General features: G+C 40.6%; 1 protein-coding gene across 4 annotated transcripts in view; it reads right to left on the reverse strand.

Annotated features, from left to right (window-relative positions):
* Positions 1–21,494, reverse strand: part of RALGAPA1 (Ral GTPase activating protein catalytic subunit alpha 1) — a 273,082-nt gene that overhangs the window by 46,251 nt on the left and 205,337 nt on the right. For all 4 annotated transcript variants that reach the window (XM_081090070.1, XM_081090072.1, XM_081090071.1 and 1 more), the window contains 2 exons: positions 17,747–17,870; positions 10,215–10,370 (listed from right to left, as the gene is read on the reverse strand). In XM_081090070.1, coding sequence (XP_080946196.1) covers positions 10,215–10,370; positions 17,747–17,870 — 280 coding nt within the window. The remainder of the gene's footprint in view (positions 1–10,214; positions 10,371–17,746; positions 17,871–21,494) is intronic.

Raw genomic sequence — 21,494 nt, forward strand, 5'->3', positions numbered from 1 at the left:
CCTATTAAAACAAATTAAGTTACTTTGATGCAATTTGTTATGGTGAACTCATCGTGGCTCCTAGTGATCACTACTTCATTACCTAAGTGCTCACAAAACATCTGTTTAATAATCCTATTTTGCCAGGCATTGACATGGAGTTCATGAACGTTAGTAATTTTTGTAGTTGGTGGCCTGTTCAATCTCTTTTAATGAAAATCGGATGCCTGACTATCTTATGGTAGTGTTCTCATTTTCCATGATTATGAAAAGAGAGAGATTCCAGAGTCAATTCTAGATTTCCTCATTGCCACAGAACATCACTCATCTGGAGTTGGAGACTAGAATTCATGTAAAGTAATTTCATAAAATCAGCTTACTCTATGACTTCCCCACTTGTGTTAAAAGCACCAAACAATTCATTATACTCAGGGTCAAAACCTGAAAGTCATCAATTTCTGTTTTCCTTACTGCATCTCTAACAGGCTCTTCATTAAAAAAAAATTATACTCCTTTTTGGTACTTTCCTATTTCTTCTACTGTTGCCCAAGGTCAGATGCCAGTCATCCTAGACAACTGAATTAGTTCATGAGTTTCTAAAAGGCCTTCTTCTCTCCTCCTTCCTGTCGTCCTTCCTACCCAATTCTTCCATACGTTAGAAAATACTGAGAGCTGAGTAAATGCACTGTGCTAGCTACTACAGATACAATGGTGAGGAAAAAACAGACATAGTCTCTGCTCTCACAAAGCTTCAAATCCAGTGGAGGAGACAGAGTAAAATAACTAGGCAATCCTATCTAATAAAAGAGAAACATGGTAATTGGCGTACAAACGCTACCCTTCCCATTGGCTAATCAGGGCGATATGCAAATTAACTGCCAGCCAAGATGGCGGTCGGCAGCCAGGCAGCTTGAAACTAACATGAGGCTTGCTTGCTTCAGTGACGGAGGACTCCAACGTTCCCCGCCTGCCTTGCCGGCCTCTGAGCTTGCAGTTTAAGAAACATTGTAACGAATATAGAAGCTAAACAAAATCCCAGAAACCTGCTTTCAGTGAGCCGGGATCTCAGAGCTGGAGTTATACATTGTTTTGATTATAGAACCGAAACAAACCAGATACCTGCATTCAGCAGCGGAGGCCTAAGAGCTGGAGCCTCAGAGCTAAAGCTGGCCCAGAATAAAAAGAAAAAAGAAAAAAAGGAGCGGTTGGGAGCTTCAGTCCCAGCCTGAAAACAGCACTCAGCCCCTCACCCAGACTGGCCAGGCACCCCAGTGGGGACCCCCACCCTGAAGGGTGTGTGACCAGTTGCAAACAGCCATCATCCCCTCACCCAGGCTGGCCAGGCACCCCAGTGGGGACCCCTACCCTGAAGGGTGTGTGACCAGCTGCAAACAGCCATCATCCCCTCATCCAGGCTGGCCAGGCACCCCAGTGGGGACCCCCACCCTGATCCAGGACACCCTTCAGGGAAAACCAGCCAGCCCCCACCCATGCACCAGGCCTCTATTCTATATAGTAAAAGGGTAATATGCCTCCCAGCACCGGGATCAGCGGAGCCGCGAGGCCTCCCGGCACCGGGATCAGCGTGACACGGACTAGAGCCCAAACCCCTGATCGCCCTGCAGCTCTGTGTGTGACGGGGCGGGGCCACAACCTCCCTATCGGCCCTGCTCTGTTCGTGACAGGGGAAGGCGCCCCAACCCCCTGATCAGCCCTGCTCTGTGCCTGATAGGGGGGAGCTCCCCAACCCCCTGATCTCCCTGCGGCTCTGTGTCTGACAGGGTGCGGCGCCCCAACCCCCCACCCCATGGGCTCTGCTCTGTGTGTGACAGAGTACAGCCATAACCTCCCCATCGGCCCTGCCCTGAGTGTGACAGTGGCGGCGACCCAACCCCTGATCGGCCCTGCTCTGTGGGTGATAGAGGGCGGCGCCCCAACCCCCTGATCCGCCCTGCTCTGTGTGTGACAGGGGGCGGTGCCCCAACTCCCCTATTGGCCCGACTCTGTGAGTGACGGGGGGAGCTCCTCAACTCCCTGATGGGCCCTGCTCTGTGCATGACAGGGGGGAGCTCCCCAACCCCCTGATCGACCCTGCTCTGTGCGTGACAGGGGGGAACTCCCCAAACCCCTGACTGACCCTGCACTGTGCGTGACAGGGGGGAGCTTCCCAACCCCTTGATCAGCCCTGCTCTGTGCGTGACAGGGGGCAGCGCCCCAACCCCCTGATTGGCCCTGCTCTGTGTGTGACAGGGGGTGGCGCCGCAACCTCCCCATCGACCCTGCCTTGAGTGTGACAGGGGGCGGTGCCCCAACCGCCCAATCGGCCCTACCCTGAGCGTGACTGAGGGTGGCATCGCACCCTCCCAATCTGCCCTGCTCTGTGCATGACAGGGGGCGGCGCCCCAACTCCCCAATCGGCCCTGCTTTGAGCCCGACCAGGGGCTGCACCCAGGGATTAGGCCTGCCCTCTGCCACCTGGGAGCAGGCCTAAGCCAGCAGGTCGTTATCTCCCGAGGGGTCCCAGACTGGGAGAGGGCACAGGCCGGGCTGAGGGACCCCCCCCACCCCCCCCCCGAGTGCACAAATTTTTGTGCACCAGGCCTCTAGTCTAATCTAATAAAAGATAAACATGCAAATTGACAGTACCTTTGCTACGCCTTAAGCCACGCCCATCAGCCAATCAGAGCGACTATATGCAAATTAACCTAACCAAGATGGCGTCCTGCAGCTATGGAGCTGGAGCAAGCAGGAGACTTGGTTGCCCCAGTGATGGAGGAAGCCAAGCTTTCACCTGCCGCAGCCGGCTCTGAGCTCCACTGAAGGCAACAAAGTTTCAATTATAGAAAGTAAATAAATCCCAGAATAAAAAAAAGAAAAAGAAAAAAAGGAGAGGCTGGGAGCTTCCGTCGCCGGGGAACTTGGCCAGCCTGAAAAGAACCCTCAGCCCCTCACCCAGACTGGCCTGGCACCCCAGTGGGGATCCCACCCTGAAGGAGGTGTGACCAGCTACAAACAGCCATCAGCCCCTCACCCAGGCTGGCCAGGCTCCCCAGCGGGACCCCCACCCTGATCCGGGAAACACTTCAGGGCAAACCAGCTGGCCCCCACCCATGCACCAGGCCTCTATCCTATCTAATAATAGACAAACACGGTAATTGACCGTACCTTTGCCATGCCTCCCATGGGCTAATCAGCACGATATGCAAATTAACCACCAACAAAGATGGTGGCTAATTTGCATACGCAGGCAGGGCGGGACAGCACAGCCGCCAGCACGCGCCGCCGCCATCCCGGGCCGCAGGCCGGCCACCGAAGCCCAAGAAGTTGCCCAGAAGCCAGTGATCTGGGGGAGATGGGCGTCAGGCCTGGGCAAGGGGCCGATCCGGCGATCGGAGGGTGATGGAGGTTGACGCCTCTGGCCAAGGCGTCAGGCCTGGGTGGGGAGCGGAGCCGGCAATCGGAGGGGTCTGGGGGTCCCCTGCCCAGGCCTGACGCCCGGGCCAGAGGCATCAGGCTTGGGCAAGGGGCCGATCTGGCGATCGGAGGGTGATGGGGGTCAATGCCTCCGGCTGAGCCGTCAGGTCTGGGCGAGGGTGGAGCTGGTGATCGGGGGGAGATGGGGATCCCCTGCCCAGCCCTGAAGCCTGGGCCAGAGGTGTCACGCCTGGGGCGGGGGCAAGCTGGCGACTGGTGTGAACTACAGAGGAAACACCTTTTCTGACCGCTCACTGGTTAAGCTCCCTGTATGCCACTGATAATATTCTTAGTAACTTGGGTAATAAGAATCCAAAAAGGTGATCTAGGGTTTTTCACCACACTCCTGGTGAAAAAAACGAAAGTCAGCTGCTGGAGGGCTAAGAAATGTCATATCCTGCCCTAGCCGGTTTGGCTCAGTGGATAATGGCTTGGCCTGCCGATGGCAGGGTCTGAGTTCAATTCTGACCAAGGGCATGTACCTAGGTTGCAGGGTCCTCCCTGGCTGGGGCCCAGGTCAGGGCTCATGCAACCAGTCAAAGTGTTCCTCTCACTCTGATGTTTCTCTCTGTCTTTCCCTTTCTCTTCCACATTCTCTAAAAATCAATGGAAACATATCCTCAGGTGAGGATAAAAAAAAAATAATAAAGAAATTATTATTATACGAAAGACACATCTTGAAAATGCCTAAAGAAAGTTGTCATTTTTTCATGGTGAAGGGACTGGAGTCCGTGTTGATGAAAACACCTTGGTGGCTGCGGTGACTGGCAGTGGCTGCAGCAGCGGCGTGATGGGGCTGGTGCCTTCCCCTGTCAGCCAGGTCACCTCCCACAAAGGGAGGCCAGACTGCGGCTTAGGCCCTATCCCCAAGGGGAGCAGGAAGCAGGCCTACGCAGTTACTAGGACATCCCCTGAGGGCTCCCAGTATGTGAGAGGGGGCAGGCTGGGCTGAAGGAACTGGGCACCTCCCCCCCCGTGCACAAATTTCGTGCACTGGGCCCCTAGTCCTATATAATAAAAGGGCAATATGCAAATTGACCGTAACAGCAGAACGACTGGGAATGACTGGTGACACACACTGACCACTAGGGGGCAGACGCTCAATGCAGGAGCTGCCCTCTAGTGGTCAGTGCGCTCCCACAGGGGGAGCTCTGCTCAGCCACAAGCCAGGCTGTGATGGCTGCCAGTACAGCAGTGGTGGTGGGAGCCTCTCCCGCCTCCTCAGCAGCACTAAGGATGTCAGACTGCAGCTTAGGCCTGCTCCCCGCTGGCAAGTGGACATCTCCCGAAGGTTCCCGGGCTGCCAGAGGGATGTCTGATTGCCAGCTTAGGCCCAATCCCCCCGGATGCGAGAGGGCACAGGCCGGACGACCCCCCATCCCCGAGTGCACAAATTTTTGTGTACCGGGTCTCTAGTCTATACTAATAAAAGCCTAGGTGGCCCTTGCACCCTTGCATGACGCTCTCACGTCATCACAAGATAACCGCCCCCACCTTGTCACAAGATGGTCACAAGATGACCGGCAGGGGAGGGCAGTTGGGGGCAATCAGGCCTGCGGGGGAGGGCAGTTGAGGGTGAATGGGCCTGCAGGGGAGGGCAGCTGGGGGTGACCAGGCCTGCAGGGGAGGGCAGTTCGGGGCAACAAGGCCAGCAGGGGAGGGCAGTTGTGGGTGACCGGGCTGGCAGGGGAAGGCAGTTGGGGCCTTCAGGCTGGCAGGGGAGGGGTTAGGGGATGATCAGGCTGACAGGTAGAAGTGGTTAGGGGCAATCAGGCAGGCAGGCGGGCAGTTAGGAGCCAGTGGTCCTGGATTGTGAGAGGGATGTCTGACTGCTGGTTTAGGCCCGATTGAGGGGTCCCAGATGGGAGAGGGTGCATGCCAGGCTGAGGGACACCCCCCCCCCAACCCCCGTGCACGAATTTTGTGCACCAGGCCTCTAATAAATTAATAATTAACAATATAGACAATGCTCTAAATATACTCCCCCAAATGCAAGTATCAAAGAAAACTAAGCTATAATGGCAACTTGAAGAATGCAAAGAAGGTAATTAGGTTAGGTAGTTACTTCAGCAGATAGTGGGTATACATGCAGAAATTGAAAATGAGTAATACTGCCCCACACCCTCATGTTTTCCCTAATCTTCCAGACACTCGTATGTAGCAAAACATACAATATCATATACTCCTCAATCAGTGAAAAGCATACGTTCATACACATTCTTATAACCACTTACGTTTTCATACATTCACTTCCTGTGTGGATCATTCATTTATTTTTTAGTAACTAAGAAAAGCATCTTGCTCTAGCTGGCTTGGCTCAGTGGATAAAGCATCAGCCTGCAGACTAAAGGGTCCTGAGTTCGAGTCCAGTCAAGGGCACATGCCCGGGTTGCAGACTTGATCCCCAGTAGGGGGTGTGCAGGAGGCAGCCGATCAATGATGCTGTCTCATCATTGATCTTTCTATCTCTTTCTCCCTCTCCCTTCCTCTCTGAAATAAATATATATATATATATTTAAAAAAAGAGCTTCTGGACACAATAGGCACAGCATCTATCTAGTACATGATACCTTAGTAGACACTCAATAAATACTCAATTAATAATTAAAAGGATAATACCACAGTCCTAGTTAATTTTCCCCCTGTCATTACATAGTGTAAGCATAAAAACAATTATCTGCAATTATGGCATTTATTTTAATATGCCACTTTGAAGGTGATAAATGCTATAAACAAAATAAAATTGGGTATGTGATGGAGTTACAGGGTAGAGGGGGCTACTTTGCTAGGATGATCTGGGAAGGATTCTCTGAGGAACTGTCTATATGAGTCTGAGAATAGGACAATGAAAATGAGAAAGCCTGATGATGTGGAGAAAGAGCATTTCAAAAAGAAAGAATAGTAAGTGCATAACTCCTGAGATAAGAACAAACTTGACATGCTGGCAGATTAGAATGACAGCCAGTAAGGCCACATGTGGTAAAGGGAAAAGAAAGCAAAAGAAGATGAGACCAGAGGGGTAGGCAGGAAGGTGGCCAAGTCACGTAGGGCATTAAAGGCCATAGTGGGGAATTCAAATTTTATTCTACATGCAATGAGAAACCATTTCTATACCACACAAATTATATCATTTCCAGTAGTGAGATAAATTTACTCTGGAGCATGTGTATTTTCTGGTTTCTCTATCTATTCTTGTCATTAGGAGTATATTTATAGAAATTGAGGTTAAGGATAGAGTCTATGACATTAAAACAGAATTATTTTATGTAAGGTTGTTATATTTTGGGACTGAAACCATGGATATAATTCCATAACATTTATTAGCTATTATATTACTACACTTTTACTAAAATAATTAAAAATTTGTTATTCCTTAAATTTTTTTGAACTAATTCTCTAGACTATATTTAGCATATAGTTCTTTGGAAAGTAAAGTATATTGCAATTTTATTCCCAAATAAAATAAAAATAGGAAATATTAATATCAGACCAAACGGGTCTATAAAAGCTCACTCATTTGCTAAACTATTGTCACCAAATTTTTAAAAAGAAAATGAATTGCTGTCCATTACACTAACAGTATTTCAGAAGAAACTGACATCAATAAAAGGCTTCTTTCCCCTCTTTTGGGGAGGGGGGATCCAGGAAATGAAAGATAGACTAGAGAGTCCAACTAAATATGTTATAATTATCTGAACTGGATCTTTATCAAACTCGTAAAAGGATGATTCAGCTACCTATGAAGCAGAGTATCAGCAAGTGGCTAGAACAAGGAGACAGAGGAAATGAGACAAGCTCCTGTGAACACTTTATACCAATGCTTGCAGCACTTTTGATTTTTTTAGGGGTGAATAAACTCAGTTAAGTGGAAATTATTTTTAACCATTTTCCATCAATCCTTCTCAGGTAGAGATAATTTATAGAACAGATGATTTGAACTAGGGTTATATAAGGATTTTTGATATGGTGGAATAATATTTCTGAGAGAGACTACTTTGTTAGGTTGAATGTTTGGTTAATTTGTTCAAGAAGTGTAGTCTAAAAAAAAAGAAGTATAGTCTATATTGTAAAAATTCTGTTCCTACTGTCCTGAGCCTTGAAAAAGCTCCTCATCACAAGAAATAAAAGGATATATTTAAATATGTTCAAAGATATTTACCTCTTATTCTGAGAAAATAAAATGCTTAAAAATAATGTACAAAATCACCACATATTTTAAATAAAAAGTGAGAACTCAAATTAGTTTCTGTAAACTAGATATAAATGAGTTTCTCCTTTCAAGTTTAAAACAAAGAACCAGAGTCATAAATAATTCTAGCTTGCCAGAGGCATGGCTATTTCTTTATACTGACTGTCGACTATCTAATTTAATTAGAGGTATTAAACTCCATGCTGAGGTCAACGAGCCTTACATCCTCCAATATTACACTTCAACCAGTGCTCATTAATGTGTCTACTGAATGGATTAACACACTAAAGATATATGTACAAAGGAAAGGGGGACAACCTAATGATATCCAATTGTTCATTTGTAATAGGACACATGTTCTAGGCCTCAACTTATTACCTCTAATGTGGAATTTATTAAATTCAGGAGAAAAAATGCCAATACAGAAAGTGATTTTTTATTAAGGGGAACTGGTATAAGACAACTGGTTTCTATGATTAAATTTAAACATTTAACCTTTTATTAAAAAGAAATTGATACTATAATAGAGCTAAAATATAAGCCTGTTACTTAGAAAAATCTTACATACTAGCACTCTGAAGAGCAGATTAAGGACACGAGTAATAAAGAACAGGAAAAAGGAAAACTCAGTATATTGAGTAATAAATATTAAGTTGACAGGTTTTACTTTTATATGGTAGGTACTATATATGTGAAAGCAGTGACATTTAAAATTTCAAAATACTTAGAGATTAAATAACACAATTCTAAATAACACATGGGTCAAAGATTCTCAAGAGAAAATAAAAAATACTTTGAATAAATGAAAATAAAAAAGTTCTGGAAAAGGATACTAGTGATGGGTGTATAACAGTAAATGAATTTTATGCCAATGGACTGTACATTTAAAGTAGTTAAAATGGTAAATTTCATGCTGCATATATATTTTATATTTTAAAAAAACACCTTCCTATACTTATATGAAACTCTTAGTGTTCAAGGTTTAATCACTCAAAATTCCAATATTTAAAATTTTCACCTTTTAAAAGTATAATTTCAAATATAACTCAACTGTTTAACAATTCTTAAATGGTGTTATCATTTCCAAAATTAATTTTGTTGTAATACCTGATTGTTAAACATCCATTTCAGATTCTTCTTATATAGAGACAAACCACTGTGAATGTTTTGAATGAAATAATAAATCTTACTTGACATTTCTACAAAGGTCACAGGTACGAAATTTAAGTACCATATAATGATCAGGTTTAATATAGTTAAGTAAAAATATCCTGACATAATTTTTAAAAAGTATTTTAACAAAAAATGATATACTTTATTCTGCTCTTCTGCTTGCAATCTAAGGTACTATTAATTTTAGACTGTTTTGGGGTATAAAGTTGTATCCATGGAGCCAAAAAATGATGATGATGATATATATGAGTCACTGCCAAGTTCTTAATGATTAAAATTATTTATCTTTTTGTATTATACTCATACTTACACACCTCTTCCTAAACCTACCACACTATTGTCTGTGTCCATCATGGCTCTTTTTGTACTTCTAAAAACTACATGCCAAGAAATTCTATAGCAAACCTCTATTGAACATGCTTTCCTACATTTATCAATTATCTTCATCTTTATTACTCATTTCAATCTAATTAGCATCCTTATATTACTTTTACTAACCATTACTCATTTAGTAAGCATTTTCCAACAATATTCTAAAATATAAACAAAATGCATCAAGGATATTAAATCAATCTTACAAAATACTTGAGAAGAGTTCTGAAGTTCCTTTTTAATAGTGTGATAAGAGCACTGTTTTCATAGCTTATTAATGAAGTGTACAGAGCTTTGATATCAAGCAACAAAATATCAAGTAAAATGACCTATGATATTAAGTTGGTTACATGCAGCAGTTTTGAATAAATGGAGGAGGAAGAAAAGATGGAGGAGGAAGAAAAGATGGAGGAAGTGGAGAAGGCAAAAAGAAGAAATGTTGGACAAGATTTTAATTTTAAAGTATTTCTTCCTAACAAAACCATATACACATAACTGTTCTCTGAGGTATCCCTGTGGTCATTAAAATGATTTTTGAATAACGGTGCCAGCTACAGTAAAATGGTGTCATAAGTTTTAAAAGGTGTGGGCCATCAAAATTACTCCACTATCTCTCTCGTAAAATATATTTAAATTAATTAAGGCTTATTTTATCTGCTATTTTAGTTTTAATTAAAATTTATAATAAATAATGTTATATTTTAAGTGCTTTTGTAATAATTTACTTTTTCCCCCCTCCTTCAATCAATATAAATATATCTATCCGTACAAAGGGACTTGAAATATAATTTCACAACTTTGTATACACAAGTTTTTCAATTTGTCAGGTCTCCATTTTCTTGAAGGCAAATCTTTAGTTAAGACTATCAATCATATCATTAAAGAAAATAGAGTTTGTTCTATAACAATACTGTTTCTGAAGACAGTATTGGGTGAGTACTCAGAATTAGTGTTTGATCAACTAGATTACTAGTACTTACATATTTTATATATTAATTTATGTAAATACCAGGATTTTAACACTTACTTTTTTGGTCAAAGAGTCATCAGACTCAGAAGGCATTCTTGTTGAGACATGAAAAATTACTTCCATTGTAGAGGTAGCAAAATATGGTGTGGTCAATCCAGTGCTTTTGTTTTTTTGTAGTCCTCCCATGAAACCACAATGGTTTGTAAGATTTACCTAGAAGCAATGAAGAGACACAATATTAATCAACTAAACAAAATTAAAAAAAAACTCAGTTGAAAAAGAGCAAACTTTTCACTTTGTAAAAACAAGGGGAACAAAGGGATCAATCAATGCTTGACCCAGAATTACCAGTTAGAGCTGCTCTATTCACTTTAGTATTTTTTCTTAAGTATTTGAAGATCCCTAATTAATAGGAGTTAATTAGAAAAGAAATGAACTGCTGTATACTATGAATCTTTAGTTAGGCTACTAGGTGTTAATGGTAAATTGTAAAGGCTGTGGGGGACACCAAGGAAACAGAGTAAAAATCAAGTAGCAAAAATCAAGACTGGAAATGATTTAGGGAAAAGTTAAAACAGTAATGCCACTTTGATAAAATTATTAATTAGGTGTATCATATTTACTCCTCAAAACTGCCTTCCTAATTATTAGTAAGTATTATTAGCCCCAAATAAGAATATCAAAATGCAGAACTTAAGCATACTTCAAATGCTTAATCAACCTGTGCAAAGATTTTTAAATATCTTTTTTTCTGATTCTAGATACAATAAAGGCTAATATCAGGGCCGTTGCATTTAATTATATTCCCTGGATCTGTGTGATGCATGGAAGTCAGCAACTTAAGTTCATTATAGAAAATTAAAGAAATAATGGTGAAAAAAATTTTAAACACTGCTTAAATTTCTCCATTCAGAGAAACCACTTATACATATGTTTTTAATAATAAATCTGGATATCTGATAAAGTGAAGAATTATAAAAAAAAAAAATCTCTGTACTTTGTGAAGAGATATGTCTTTTAACCATCAGTATCAGCTACTAATGGGTGAACATACCACTAATTTTTATACCATTACTATATGAGGTTGATTCAGTAATACATTCATATAATTAACAATTCAAAAGATATACCTTCCATATCTCATCTCTGGCTACTCAGCTCTCCCAGAAAGCAATTTCTTACATATCCTTCCAAAAATGTTCTCTGTATATACAATTAAATTCTTTTATGTATGTGTGTATATACATACACATAGCACGCATATACAATGTTCTGCACTTGGTTTTTCTTGCACTTAAAATGTCTTGAAAAATACTCATTAGTAAGTAAAGAGCTTCCTCATTTTTTTGTTTTCATGGCTTCACAGTTCATTTTCTTGATGAACAATAATTTAACTAGTCCCCTACTTGAAGGATTTCTAAGTTGTTTCCAATCTTTTGCCATTACAGTCAATACTCCAAAATGGAACTGTAAGTCAAAGGGCATGTGCACTTTTAATTTTGAAACCCACTAGCCAAATCGCTTTTCATATATGGCACCAATAGTGTATGAGAGTACCTGTTTCCCTCACACCATTTCAAATTATCAAACTTTATGATCTTTGCTAATCTGATAGGTGAAAATAATATCTTAGTGTAGTTTTGTTTTTGTTTTTTTTAGTGACAAAGTTATTTTCAAGTCAATTATCTGATTATGTAAAGGAGAAAGTCTCAGTTTAATGTTCCCTTGCTGTAAACACTTCGGTAACATTTGCTGATCTCTATTCTTTTAAAATAACCTTTTTATCTGGAGATCATTGAAAATTCACATGAAGTTTTAAGAAATAATAAAAGAAATCCCATGTACCTTTTACCCAGATTCCTCCAGTGAAAAACTATATTACAACCAGGATGCTGACATTGATAAAGTTAAGAGACAACATTTTCATCATGAGAGGATCCATCATGTTGCCTTGTTATATGATTCTCTCCCACCCCACTGCCTCCTTAATCCCTGGCAATAACTAATCTGTTCTTCACTATCAAAACTATCATTTCAAGAATGTTACATAAATGAAATTATAGAGTATGCAACCCTGCCAAGTGTTTGCAGATTTTTCAGTTAATGATTTCCAATTTGATCCCATTATATGATTTCAATGCTTTTAAATTTGAAGTTTGTTTTATGGTTCAACATATGATCTACTTTGGGAACTTAAAAAGAATATGTATTCTGTTGTTGTCAGGCAGAGTGCTGTATAAATGCAATTAATCCCTCCTGATGATGGTGTTGAGTTCTTCCACATACTTGCTGATTTTCTGTCTGGTTCTTCTTTCAGTTGTTGAGAGAGTGGTGAAGTTTCCATCTATAATTGTGTATTTGTTCATTTCTTCTTTCAGTTTTGTCAGTTTTGCTTCACATATTTTGCAGTTCTGCTGTTCACTGCACATACAGGACTGTTATGTCTTCTTGGTAGAGTGACCCTTTTATCATTACACTGGAGCCGTGGTCGGCAAACCGCAGCTCATGAGCCACATGCGGCTCTTTGGCCCCTTGAATATGGCTCTTCCACAAAATACCACGTGGGGGCGCGCACATACAGTGCGATTGAAACTTCGTGGCCCATGCGCAGAAGTCGGTATTTTGTGGAAGAGCCACACTCAAGGGGCCAAAGAGCCGCATGTGGCTCACGAGCCGCGGTTTGCCGAGCCGCAGTTTGCCGACCACTGCACTAGAGGCCCGATGCACAAAATTCGTGCAAGGGGCTTGGCCCTTGCAGCCGCGGCAGCTGCCTCAGCCCTCACAGCCCTGGCTTCATCTGGAAGGTCGGTTGGCTGTCCTGTCTAATTAGCATATTATGCTTTTATTATTATAGATAATGTTCTCCCTGTCTATGGTAAGTTTCTGAAGCCCATTATTAATTGTAGCCACTCTGATTTTTCTTTGATTAATATTTGCATGATATAACTTTCCATCCTTTTACTTTCTAGCAGCCTATATTTTTATATATTAAGTGAGTTTCTTCTTCCTTTTTTCTTCTTCGAAATATAAACACAGACTTTATTACAAAACAGTTTTTCACACAACTGCAAGTTAAGATATTAGAATGGTATTCTGGTAACAAAATTTGTGAGAAATACTTGACCAAGTAAAAGCATGCAAGACTTCTCTGTAGTCAACGTTCTCAGACCTCTACAGAGGACAACTGCATTTCCTCTAAGTAAAGCCAGGCAGTGAAAATGAGCACTGTGCATCACCCCATTGTGGGGCTCAATGCCTCCATCCCCGGACTGCAGAAAGGGCAGGTTATGAGGACTGGAAGGGCCCTGCCTTCAGCCTTTGGGGGAGGAGGAGGAGGAACAAGCGAAGGAGAGAAGGAAAAGAGGAGAGGAGGAGGAGGAGGGGGAGGAGGAATGAATTGAGAGGCAGCTGAGTGCTCACCTGTGCTGCCTCCACTAATCTGTGCTCATCACTCTGGGGAGTTGCAGATGAAGAGGGATGTTGGTGAGGAACAGTAAGAAAAATTTGGTTTACTTTCCCAGCTTGTATTTATATTTTGTGCTTTAAAAAGCCTGGAGATTTAAGCTTCTGCTCAAATTCCAGAGTACAGTAATATATCTAATGAAGGAAGGCTTAGGGCAGGCAATTCCCATCATATTTCTGAGAGGGACAAAGGTTAGGTAAGGATTATACCTTAGTTTTATTTTAGGAAATACTCCTTTTCCTAGGCATATGTGGATTTTTTAATCCAGTCTGCCAATTTTTAAGTGGTATATTTAGACATATTTAGCATACTTATATAATGACTGATATGTTAGGGCTTAAGCCTGTAATTTAATTTTTTGTCTTCTGTTTTATTGTTTCTCTTTTATTTTTCCTGCCTCCTATGGGTTAAAATTATCTAGAATTTCATTTTTATTTCTTTTGTTTTTAAATCCTCACCCCAGGATATACTTAGAGGGAGGAAGGGAGAGGAAGGGGGGGGGGGGGAGAAGGGAGAGAGAGAGAGAGAGAGAGAGAGAGAGAGAGAGAGAGAGAGAGAGAGAGAGAGAGAAACATTGATGTGAGAGAGAAACATCAATGGGTTGCCTCCCGTACATGCCTCTACCCAGGATTGAACCTACAGCATTTTGGTGCATGGGATGACACTTCAAACAACTGAGACACTTGGTCAGGGCTTATCTATCATTTTTGAGTGTATTTTTAAAGTGTATTTCTTGGTATGTTTTTTAGTGGTTGCTCTTGGTATTATATGTACACTAGAGGCCTGGTTCTTGACATTTGTGCATGGGGGGGGGGGGGGGCCTGTGCCCTCTCGCAGTCCGGGCCATCCCCTGAGGGGTCCTTAGTGCTGCCGCAGAGGCGGGAGAGGTTCCCGCCACTGCTGTTGCGCTTGCCAGCCATGAGCCTGGCTTCTGGCTGGGCGGTGCTCCCCGTGGGAGTGCACTGACCACCAGGGGGCAGCTCCTGCATTGACCATCTGCCCCCTGGTGGTCAGTGTACATCATAGCGACTGGTCGTTCTGCCGTTCGGTCGATTTGCATATTAAGGCTTTATTATCTAGGATAGCTTATTATAGTTATGTACATACTAGTGCCCCAGTGCACGGATTTGTGCACATTGAAAGACTTTCTATTTTTTTCATTTGTTTCAACTGTGTTCCCAATTGCTTGTTGAAGCATTTCCATTATGTCACTTTAAAATCTTTGTCATTTTTCCCTGGCCGGTGTGCTCAGTGGTTAGAGGGTTGACCCATGCACCGAAGGGCTGCTGGTTTGATTCCTGATCAATAACATGTACACCTCAGTGACGGGTTCACTTGCTGCCTGATTGGAGCATGTATGGGAGGCAACCAGTCGATATCTGTCTGTCTCTCTCTCTCCCTCCCTCTGTCCCTCCCTTACTTCCACTCTCTGAAAAGCAATGGGAGAAATATCCTTGGTGAGGATTAACTAAACCAACCAACCAAAATCTTTGTCCTCTTGGTTTTGGCATCTATTGTCTTTTCATTCAGTTTGAGACTTTCCTGGTTCTTTGTACAATTTCTGATTGAAGCCTGAATATTTTCAGATGTCAGTACTTCGTTCCTTTTCATGGCTGAATAATATTTTCATATGGATATACCATATTTTGTTTAGGGTTCAGATTGCTCCAAATCCTAGCCTACAGTTATTATTACTGCTATAACTATTTGATTCTAGTCATCCTAATAGTGGTATCTCTGTGGTTTTGATTTGCATTTCTCTGATAATGATAACAGGCATTTTTTTCATGTGCTTACTGGTTGTTTATCTTCTTAGGAAAAATGTCCTTTGGCCATTTTTTAAACTGGGTTGTCTTCTAATTATTAATTTATGTAAGTTCTTTGCAAATTTTAGAAGTGATTTGCTATTATATTTGCCAATTCTGTGGGTTGTCTTTTCACTTTGTTGATAATGCTCTTTGAAGCACAAAAGTTTAAATTTTAATGAAGTCCAATTTATTGTTTTCCCTTTGCTGTTCATGTTTTTAGTGTCATATCTAAAAATTCCCGTTATTTATAAATTATACTTCAATACAGCTGAAAAAAAAAAAAAAAAAAGAATCCCTTGCCAAATCCAAGGTCATGAAGATTGACCCATTTTTGTCTTCAAAGAGTTTTTTTTTTAAAATACATTTTTTTTGATTTCAGAGAAAAAGGGAGAGGGAGATAGAAACAGCAATGATGAGAGAGAATAATTGATCGAATGCCTCCTGCAAGCCCCCTACTGGGGATTGAGCCCAGAATCCGGACATTTGCTCAACTGGGAATCAAACTGACCTCCTGGTTCATAGGTTGAAACTCAACCACTGAGCTACACTGGCTGGGCCTAAGAGTTTTTTTCTTCTCTTTTTTATTGTTAGATTTTTCAAACATACAGCAAGGTTGAAAGAACACTCCTACATCTACCACTTAGATTCAACAACTGAAACCAGTCTTCTAAGAGTTTTAGCTCTTACATTCAGGTCTTCGATCCATTTGAGTTAAATTTTATATACAGTGTGAGAGGTAAGAATCCAACTTCATTCTTTTGCATGTGGCTTTCCAGGTGTTCCAGCATTATTCATTAAAAAGAGTATTCTTTCTCCACTAGATAGTTTTGGCACTCTTGTTGAAAATCAGTTGACCATAGATATATGGGTTTATTTCTGGAACCTCAATTGTGTTTAATTGATAGATATGTCTATCTTTGATGCAAGTACCACACTGTTTGATTAGCACTGCTGTGTACTAATTTGTTCCTTTTTCTTTTACTAATACTTATTACCAATACTTTTCTGCTTTGTATTTTTTAAACTGTAAATCTATTTACAATGTTTCTTTATACTTTCCACATACATAATTTTAGTTGGACTTCACATCGCATCTGTTGGGTAAAAAAAGTATATTACCTTTGACAAATAAGCAAACAAACCCAGAAAGCTCAAATAACTTAGGGTGAAATAGCAGGTTAGATCAGCCATAAAATATAAACTGAATGATAAAGGCTTATGTATTGGACACTGTAAGAACTGGAATTTAAAAAGAAAACAAAATGGGGTAAAAGTGTCTGCCTTATAGTAGCTTACAGTCTAATGCAGTGGCCTTCAACAATTTTGCTTATGTATTCTCTACAAGAATTTTGAGAAACTATTTATTAAATTGACAACTACAATGAAAATTTTCATCATGTTTAATGATGCAAGAGATAATTTCTAGTATACTGTATGTTACATATATATGCTTTAAACATATTTTCATCAAAATCTTAGAGCTATAGATTTTGCTGAATACTTATAAAATGTCTGCTACTAACTTAATGACATATCAATCAGCCACATCAAATTCACTTTCTTGTCAGAACATGTCTGACACTTCATTTTTCAATTAAAGTAAACATATTAATATAAGTTTCTGTGGTAAATATCTCACTACTGTTTTACAATTCTAAGATAGATTTGACATAGGAAACTTGATGTGAGTTGGTAGCCAGAATGACCTAAAGTGCAGTAGCTTTCCATATTTCTTGCTTTGCTTTTAGAAACACACTCTCTTGGGAACATGATCTCTTGAATGAACTGTCTTTTTTTGGTTCTAAACCTTCTGGGGCAATGCAGGACTCGGTGGGTGAGTGGTAAGCCTTTCTTTTACCAAAACAAAGAATAGAAAAGGAGAGGAAAGAGACTGCAAAAGGGTTCTCAGGCATTAACTTTAGTAAAGTTGAGAATCTATCTGAAAACTAATCTCCTTAAAACTAAACATGCTGATGTGCCCCCTAGAGAGCCTTGGTATAGTTCCAAGGATATTTATATCTTGGTTTGAAGACTAATAGTCTAGTATTCGTAGCTGTGAAGAAAATCCAGATCTCTTAACCTATGCGTTTCATACTCTCTGACAATATATTGTCTCATAAAGTAATCAACAATTTCTGTTCAAAGTCTCAACTGCTGCTGTCTTTGCAGATGAGATACAGGATAGAAACAATAATAAACCCACGGTATAGTTATTGAGTCTCCTAATATAATGCTTCTAAAATAAGCTAGAAAAAACCCCACTACTGCTTCCAAATAGAAATAAAATATTTGGTATACTAGTAATTTAACAACAGTACCTCCCAACCAAGACCAGCTACAAAATCTTCATATGCTTGACTTCCTCCTGTATTTGTGAGAATGGAATGTTTATCTTCTTGTCCTTCAGCAACATAAAACACTGCGATCTTGTGTGTCTCTCGGCTATAAAATAAAAGATTAATTTATCGGTTATTATCCAATAATGTTCTGTGTACAAAGTATGTGGCAATAAAAAGATGAAAACACTTTAAATATTATAATCTGTAGAGGGAGATGAGTAATTGTAAGTAAAAAAATTATAAAAATTACAAAATTGCCATTGGAACAGAAGAAAGGTATGATTACTTCAGGCTGGAGAAACTTGAAGAAGAAGGTAATATTGAGTTGAGTGAAAGTAAGATTTGACGAAGAAGAGGAATTATATCAGGAAAGACACATAGGTGTGAGGGGATGAAGCATCTTAAGAGTTGCCTGTTGTACAACGTGGCTGAATCCCAGAGTTAAAGGAATTGTGGTTTAGAAATAATATAGGAGAATAGAGATGAGTGAGAAATGATTCATTTCTTCAAAAGTACTTATCATACAGAAGAAACGTGTACACAAATATTATAAAACTCTCATCCATGGCAGTCTGGAAGACTGTGCAAGCCCAAGGTAATACCTTCTTTGGAGCAAACAGAGAGCGAACCTCCAAGCTACTAATCTCTGGGTGAACATGGGGCAAAAAAGCACTCGGAACATAATAGCTGCCTCCAAGCTACATCCACAGTAAACAATAAAAATCTAACTGGTTAAAGGAAATAAAGCACAAACTTTTATTAATAAGTAGATTAGGTCAACCCATGGAGAACCCTTGGTAGCAAGACTAAAAGAAAAAAAATTCAAAAAAAATGAGCATGGAGATCAGAGGCACACACCCTGGGCCTGGGGAACAGAGTTTGCAACATTAGCTCAGCCAACTCACTAGAAAATAAACAAATAATCAAGCAAACCACCACCACCACCACCACCACCACCACCACCACACTTTTATTTTTTTTTAAATACATATTTTTTATTGATTTCAGAGAGGAAGGGAGGAGGAGCGATAGAAACATCAATGATGAGAGAGAATCATTGATCGGCTGCCTCCTGCACACCCCCTACTGGTATATACTAGTAGGTATGTGCCCTTGACAGGAATAAAATCCAGGACCCTTAAGTTCACAGGCCGACGCTCTATCCACTGAGCAAAACCAGCCAGGGTCCCCACAAACACACTTTTGATTCAAAGACACAGATAAAGTTGATAGCAAAAGAAATGGAAAAAGATACCATGCAAAGAGTAACCAAGAGAGCTGAAGTGTCTATACTAGTATCAGACTTGAAAACAAAAAATTTTATTAGATTTAACATTTCATACTGTTAAAAGGTTAATCTAACAGGAAGATATGAAAATTAAAAATATATATGCACCTACCAATAGAGCTTCAAAGTACATGAAATGAAAGAAGACAGAATTGAAGGCAGAAATAGACATTTCTACAGTGTAGGAGACATCAATACTCCACTTTTTTTTTTTTTTTTTTTTTTTTTTTTTTTTTACAGAGAGAAAGGGAGAGGGATAGAGAGTTAGAAATATCGATGAGAGAGAAACATCGATCAGCTGCCTCCTGCACACTCCCTACTGGGGATGTGCCCGCAACCAAGGTACATGCCCTTGACCGGAATCGAACCTGGGACCCTTGAGTCCGCAGGCTGACACTCTATCCACTGAGCCAAACCGGTTAGGGCAATACCGCACTTTTAATAACGGGCAAAAAAAAAAACCCTAAGAAAATATCAACAAGAAATGAGAAGATTTGAGTAACAGTATAAACAAACTAGGCCTAACAGACAACTACAGAACTATCCAACAGTAACAGAAAACACATTCTTCTCAAGCATACATGGAACATCTTTCAAGATAGACTACATGGTAAACCATAAAACAAGCCTCAATAAATTTGAAAGTCCTGAAATTATGCATAGTGGATTTTCTAATCACAATGGAATAAAATTAGATATCAGTAAAAGAAGAAAATTTGGGAAATTCACATGTATGTGGAAATGAAACAAAGTACTCCTAAATAACTGATGGGTCAAAAAATATATCTCAAGGGGAATTAGAAAATATTAGAGATGAATGAAAATGAAAGCATAACATACCAAAACTGATGGCATGCAGGTAAAGCAGAGCTCATTGGTAAACTTATGGATGTAAATGCCTATATTAAAAAGAGGAAATATCTCACATCAATAACTAAATTTTCCACCTTAAAAAACTAGAAAAAGAAAACCAACTAAACTCAAAGCAAACAGAAAGAAAAAATAATAAAGGCTAGCATGGAAATAAATGAAATAGAATAGAAAAATAATAGAGAAAAATCAAGGAAACCAAAACTTGGTTGACCTGATAAAAAAAATTGACAATCTATCAGTAGATAAGTAAGAAAAAAAGAGAAACTCAAATTACTAATAACCAGGGGGAAAAAGAAGAGACCTCACTACATAGCTTACAGAAATAAATACCTTATGAATTATAAGGGAAGCAGTGACCTGGTGCATGGATTCGTACACATTGAAAGGAAATTAATTAGAAGATGGCTGGTGGGGCGGGATTGGGCGAGAAGGGCCGGACATGCCCTGGAGCCAACCTTCCTCGGTCCCGCCCACCCCCTTCCGCACCTGTGGAGTGAGCAGGGTCCCTCCCACAGGTGGGGTCCCTTGGGCTGGCCTGTGGGGACCGGCCAAAACTGGCTCTCTGACATCCCCTAAGGGGTCCCGGGGGATGCAAGAGGGCACTCTGCAAAGTTCCTGTCGTACAGGGTGTGGAACACAAATGCAAGTGTGCAGTAAACCAGATTCTGGGCCGACAGTGCCCCAGCAACAACATAACCCACAGCCGAAGGTAGAACTGTGTGGCCCCGTGAGGAATCGGGCTCCCTCCCCTCTGGTTTCGAGGTGCGTCACCTGAGAACTGCCGCTGCCAAGTCACTGCAGCTCGGCAGCTCCTGCGTTGAGTGTCCTGGTGGTCAGTGCACATCACAGCGACCGGTTGGATGGTGGGAGGGACACTTAGCATATTAGCCTTTCATATATATAGATACTACCAACAACTGTATGCCAACAAATTAGATAAATCAGATTAAATGGACAAATTCCTAGATAGACAGACATTACTAAAACCAACAGAGAAGAAATAGAATGCCTGAACAGATCAATAACAAATAAAGAGATTGAATTAGTAATTTGATTGAAAAGGAAGAGGTAAATTACCTCTACTTGCAGATGAGATGATTTTGTACACAGAAAATACTAAGGAATACATCAAAAAGCTATTAGAGCTTTCAATAAATGAGTTCAGCAAGTGTTCAGGATACAATATGTATATATAAAAACCAATTGTATTTCTATACACTAGACACCTAGGATTTTATGTTTCTCTCTCTCTCCCTTCCTCTCTCTAAAACTTATTTTAAATTTTTTTTAAAAAAGTTAAGCTCCTGCTACATATTTCTAGTCACAAAACCATCACCAAACTCTTAAATACTTTTAATAAACATTAAAGTAAACGAGCTATACACACACTTAAGAAAAACAGATAAAAAGAAGATAATTATTTTTCAACCTGCTTATTCCAGTTCAGAGTTACGGGTGGCTGGAGTTTACCCAAGTAGCTCAATGTGCAAGACAGGAACCAACCCTGGACAAAATGCCATTCCATCACAGGGAGCACTCAGACACTCACCCACACTCACTCATACT

The sequence above is a fragment of the Myotis nattereri genome (genome assembly GCF_964212035.1).
Source record: "Myotis nattereri genome assembly, chromosome: 1".
Lineage (NCBI taxonomy): Eukaryota > Metazoa > Chordata > Mammalia > Chiroptera > Vespertilionidae > Myotis > Myotis nattereri.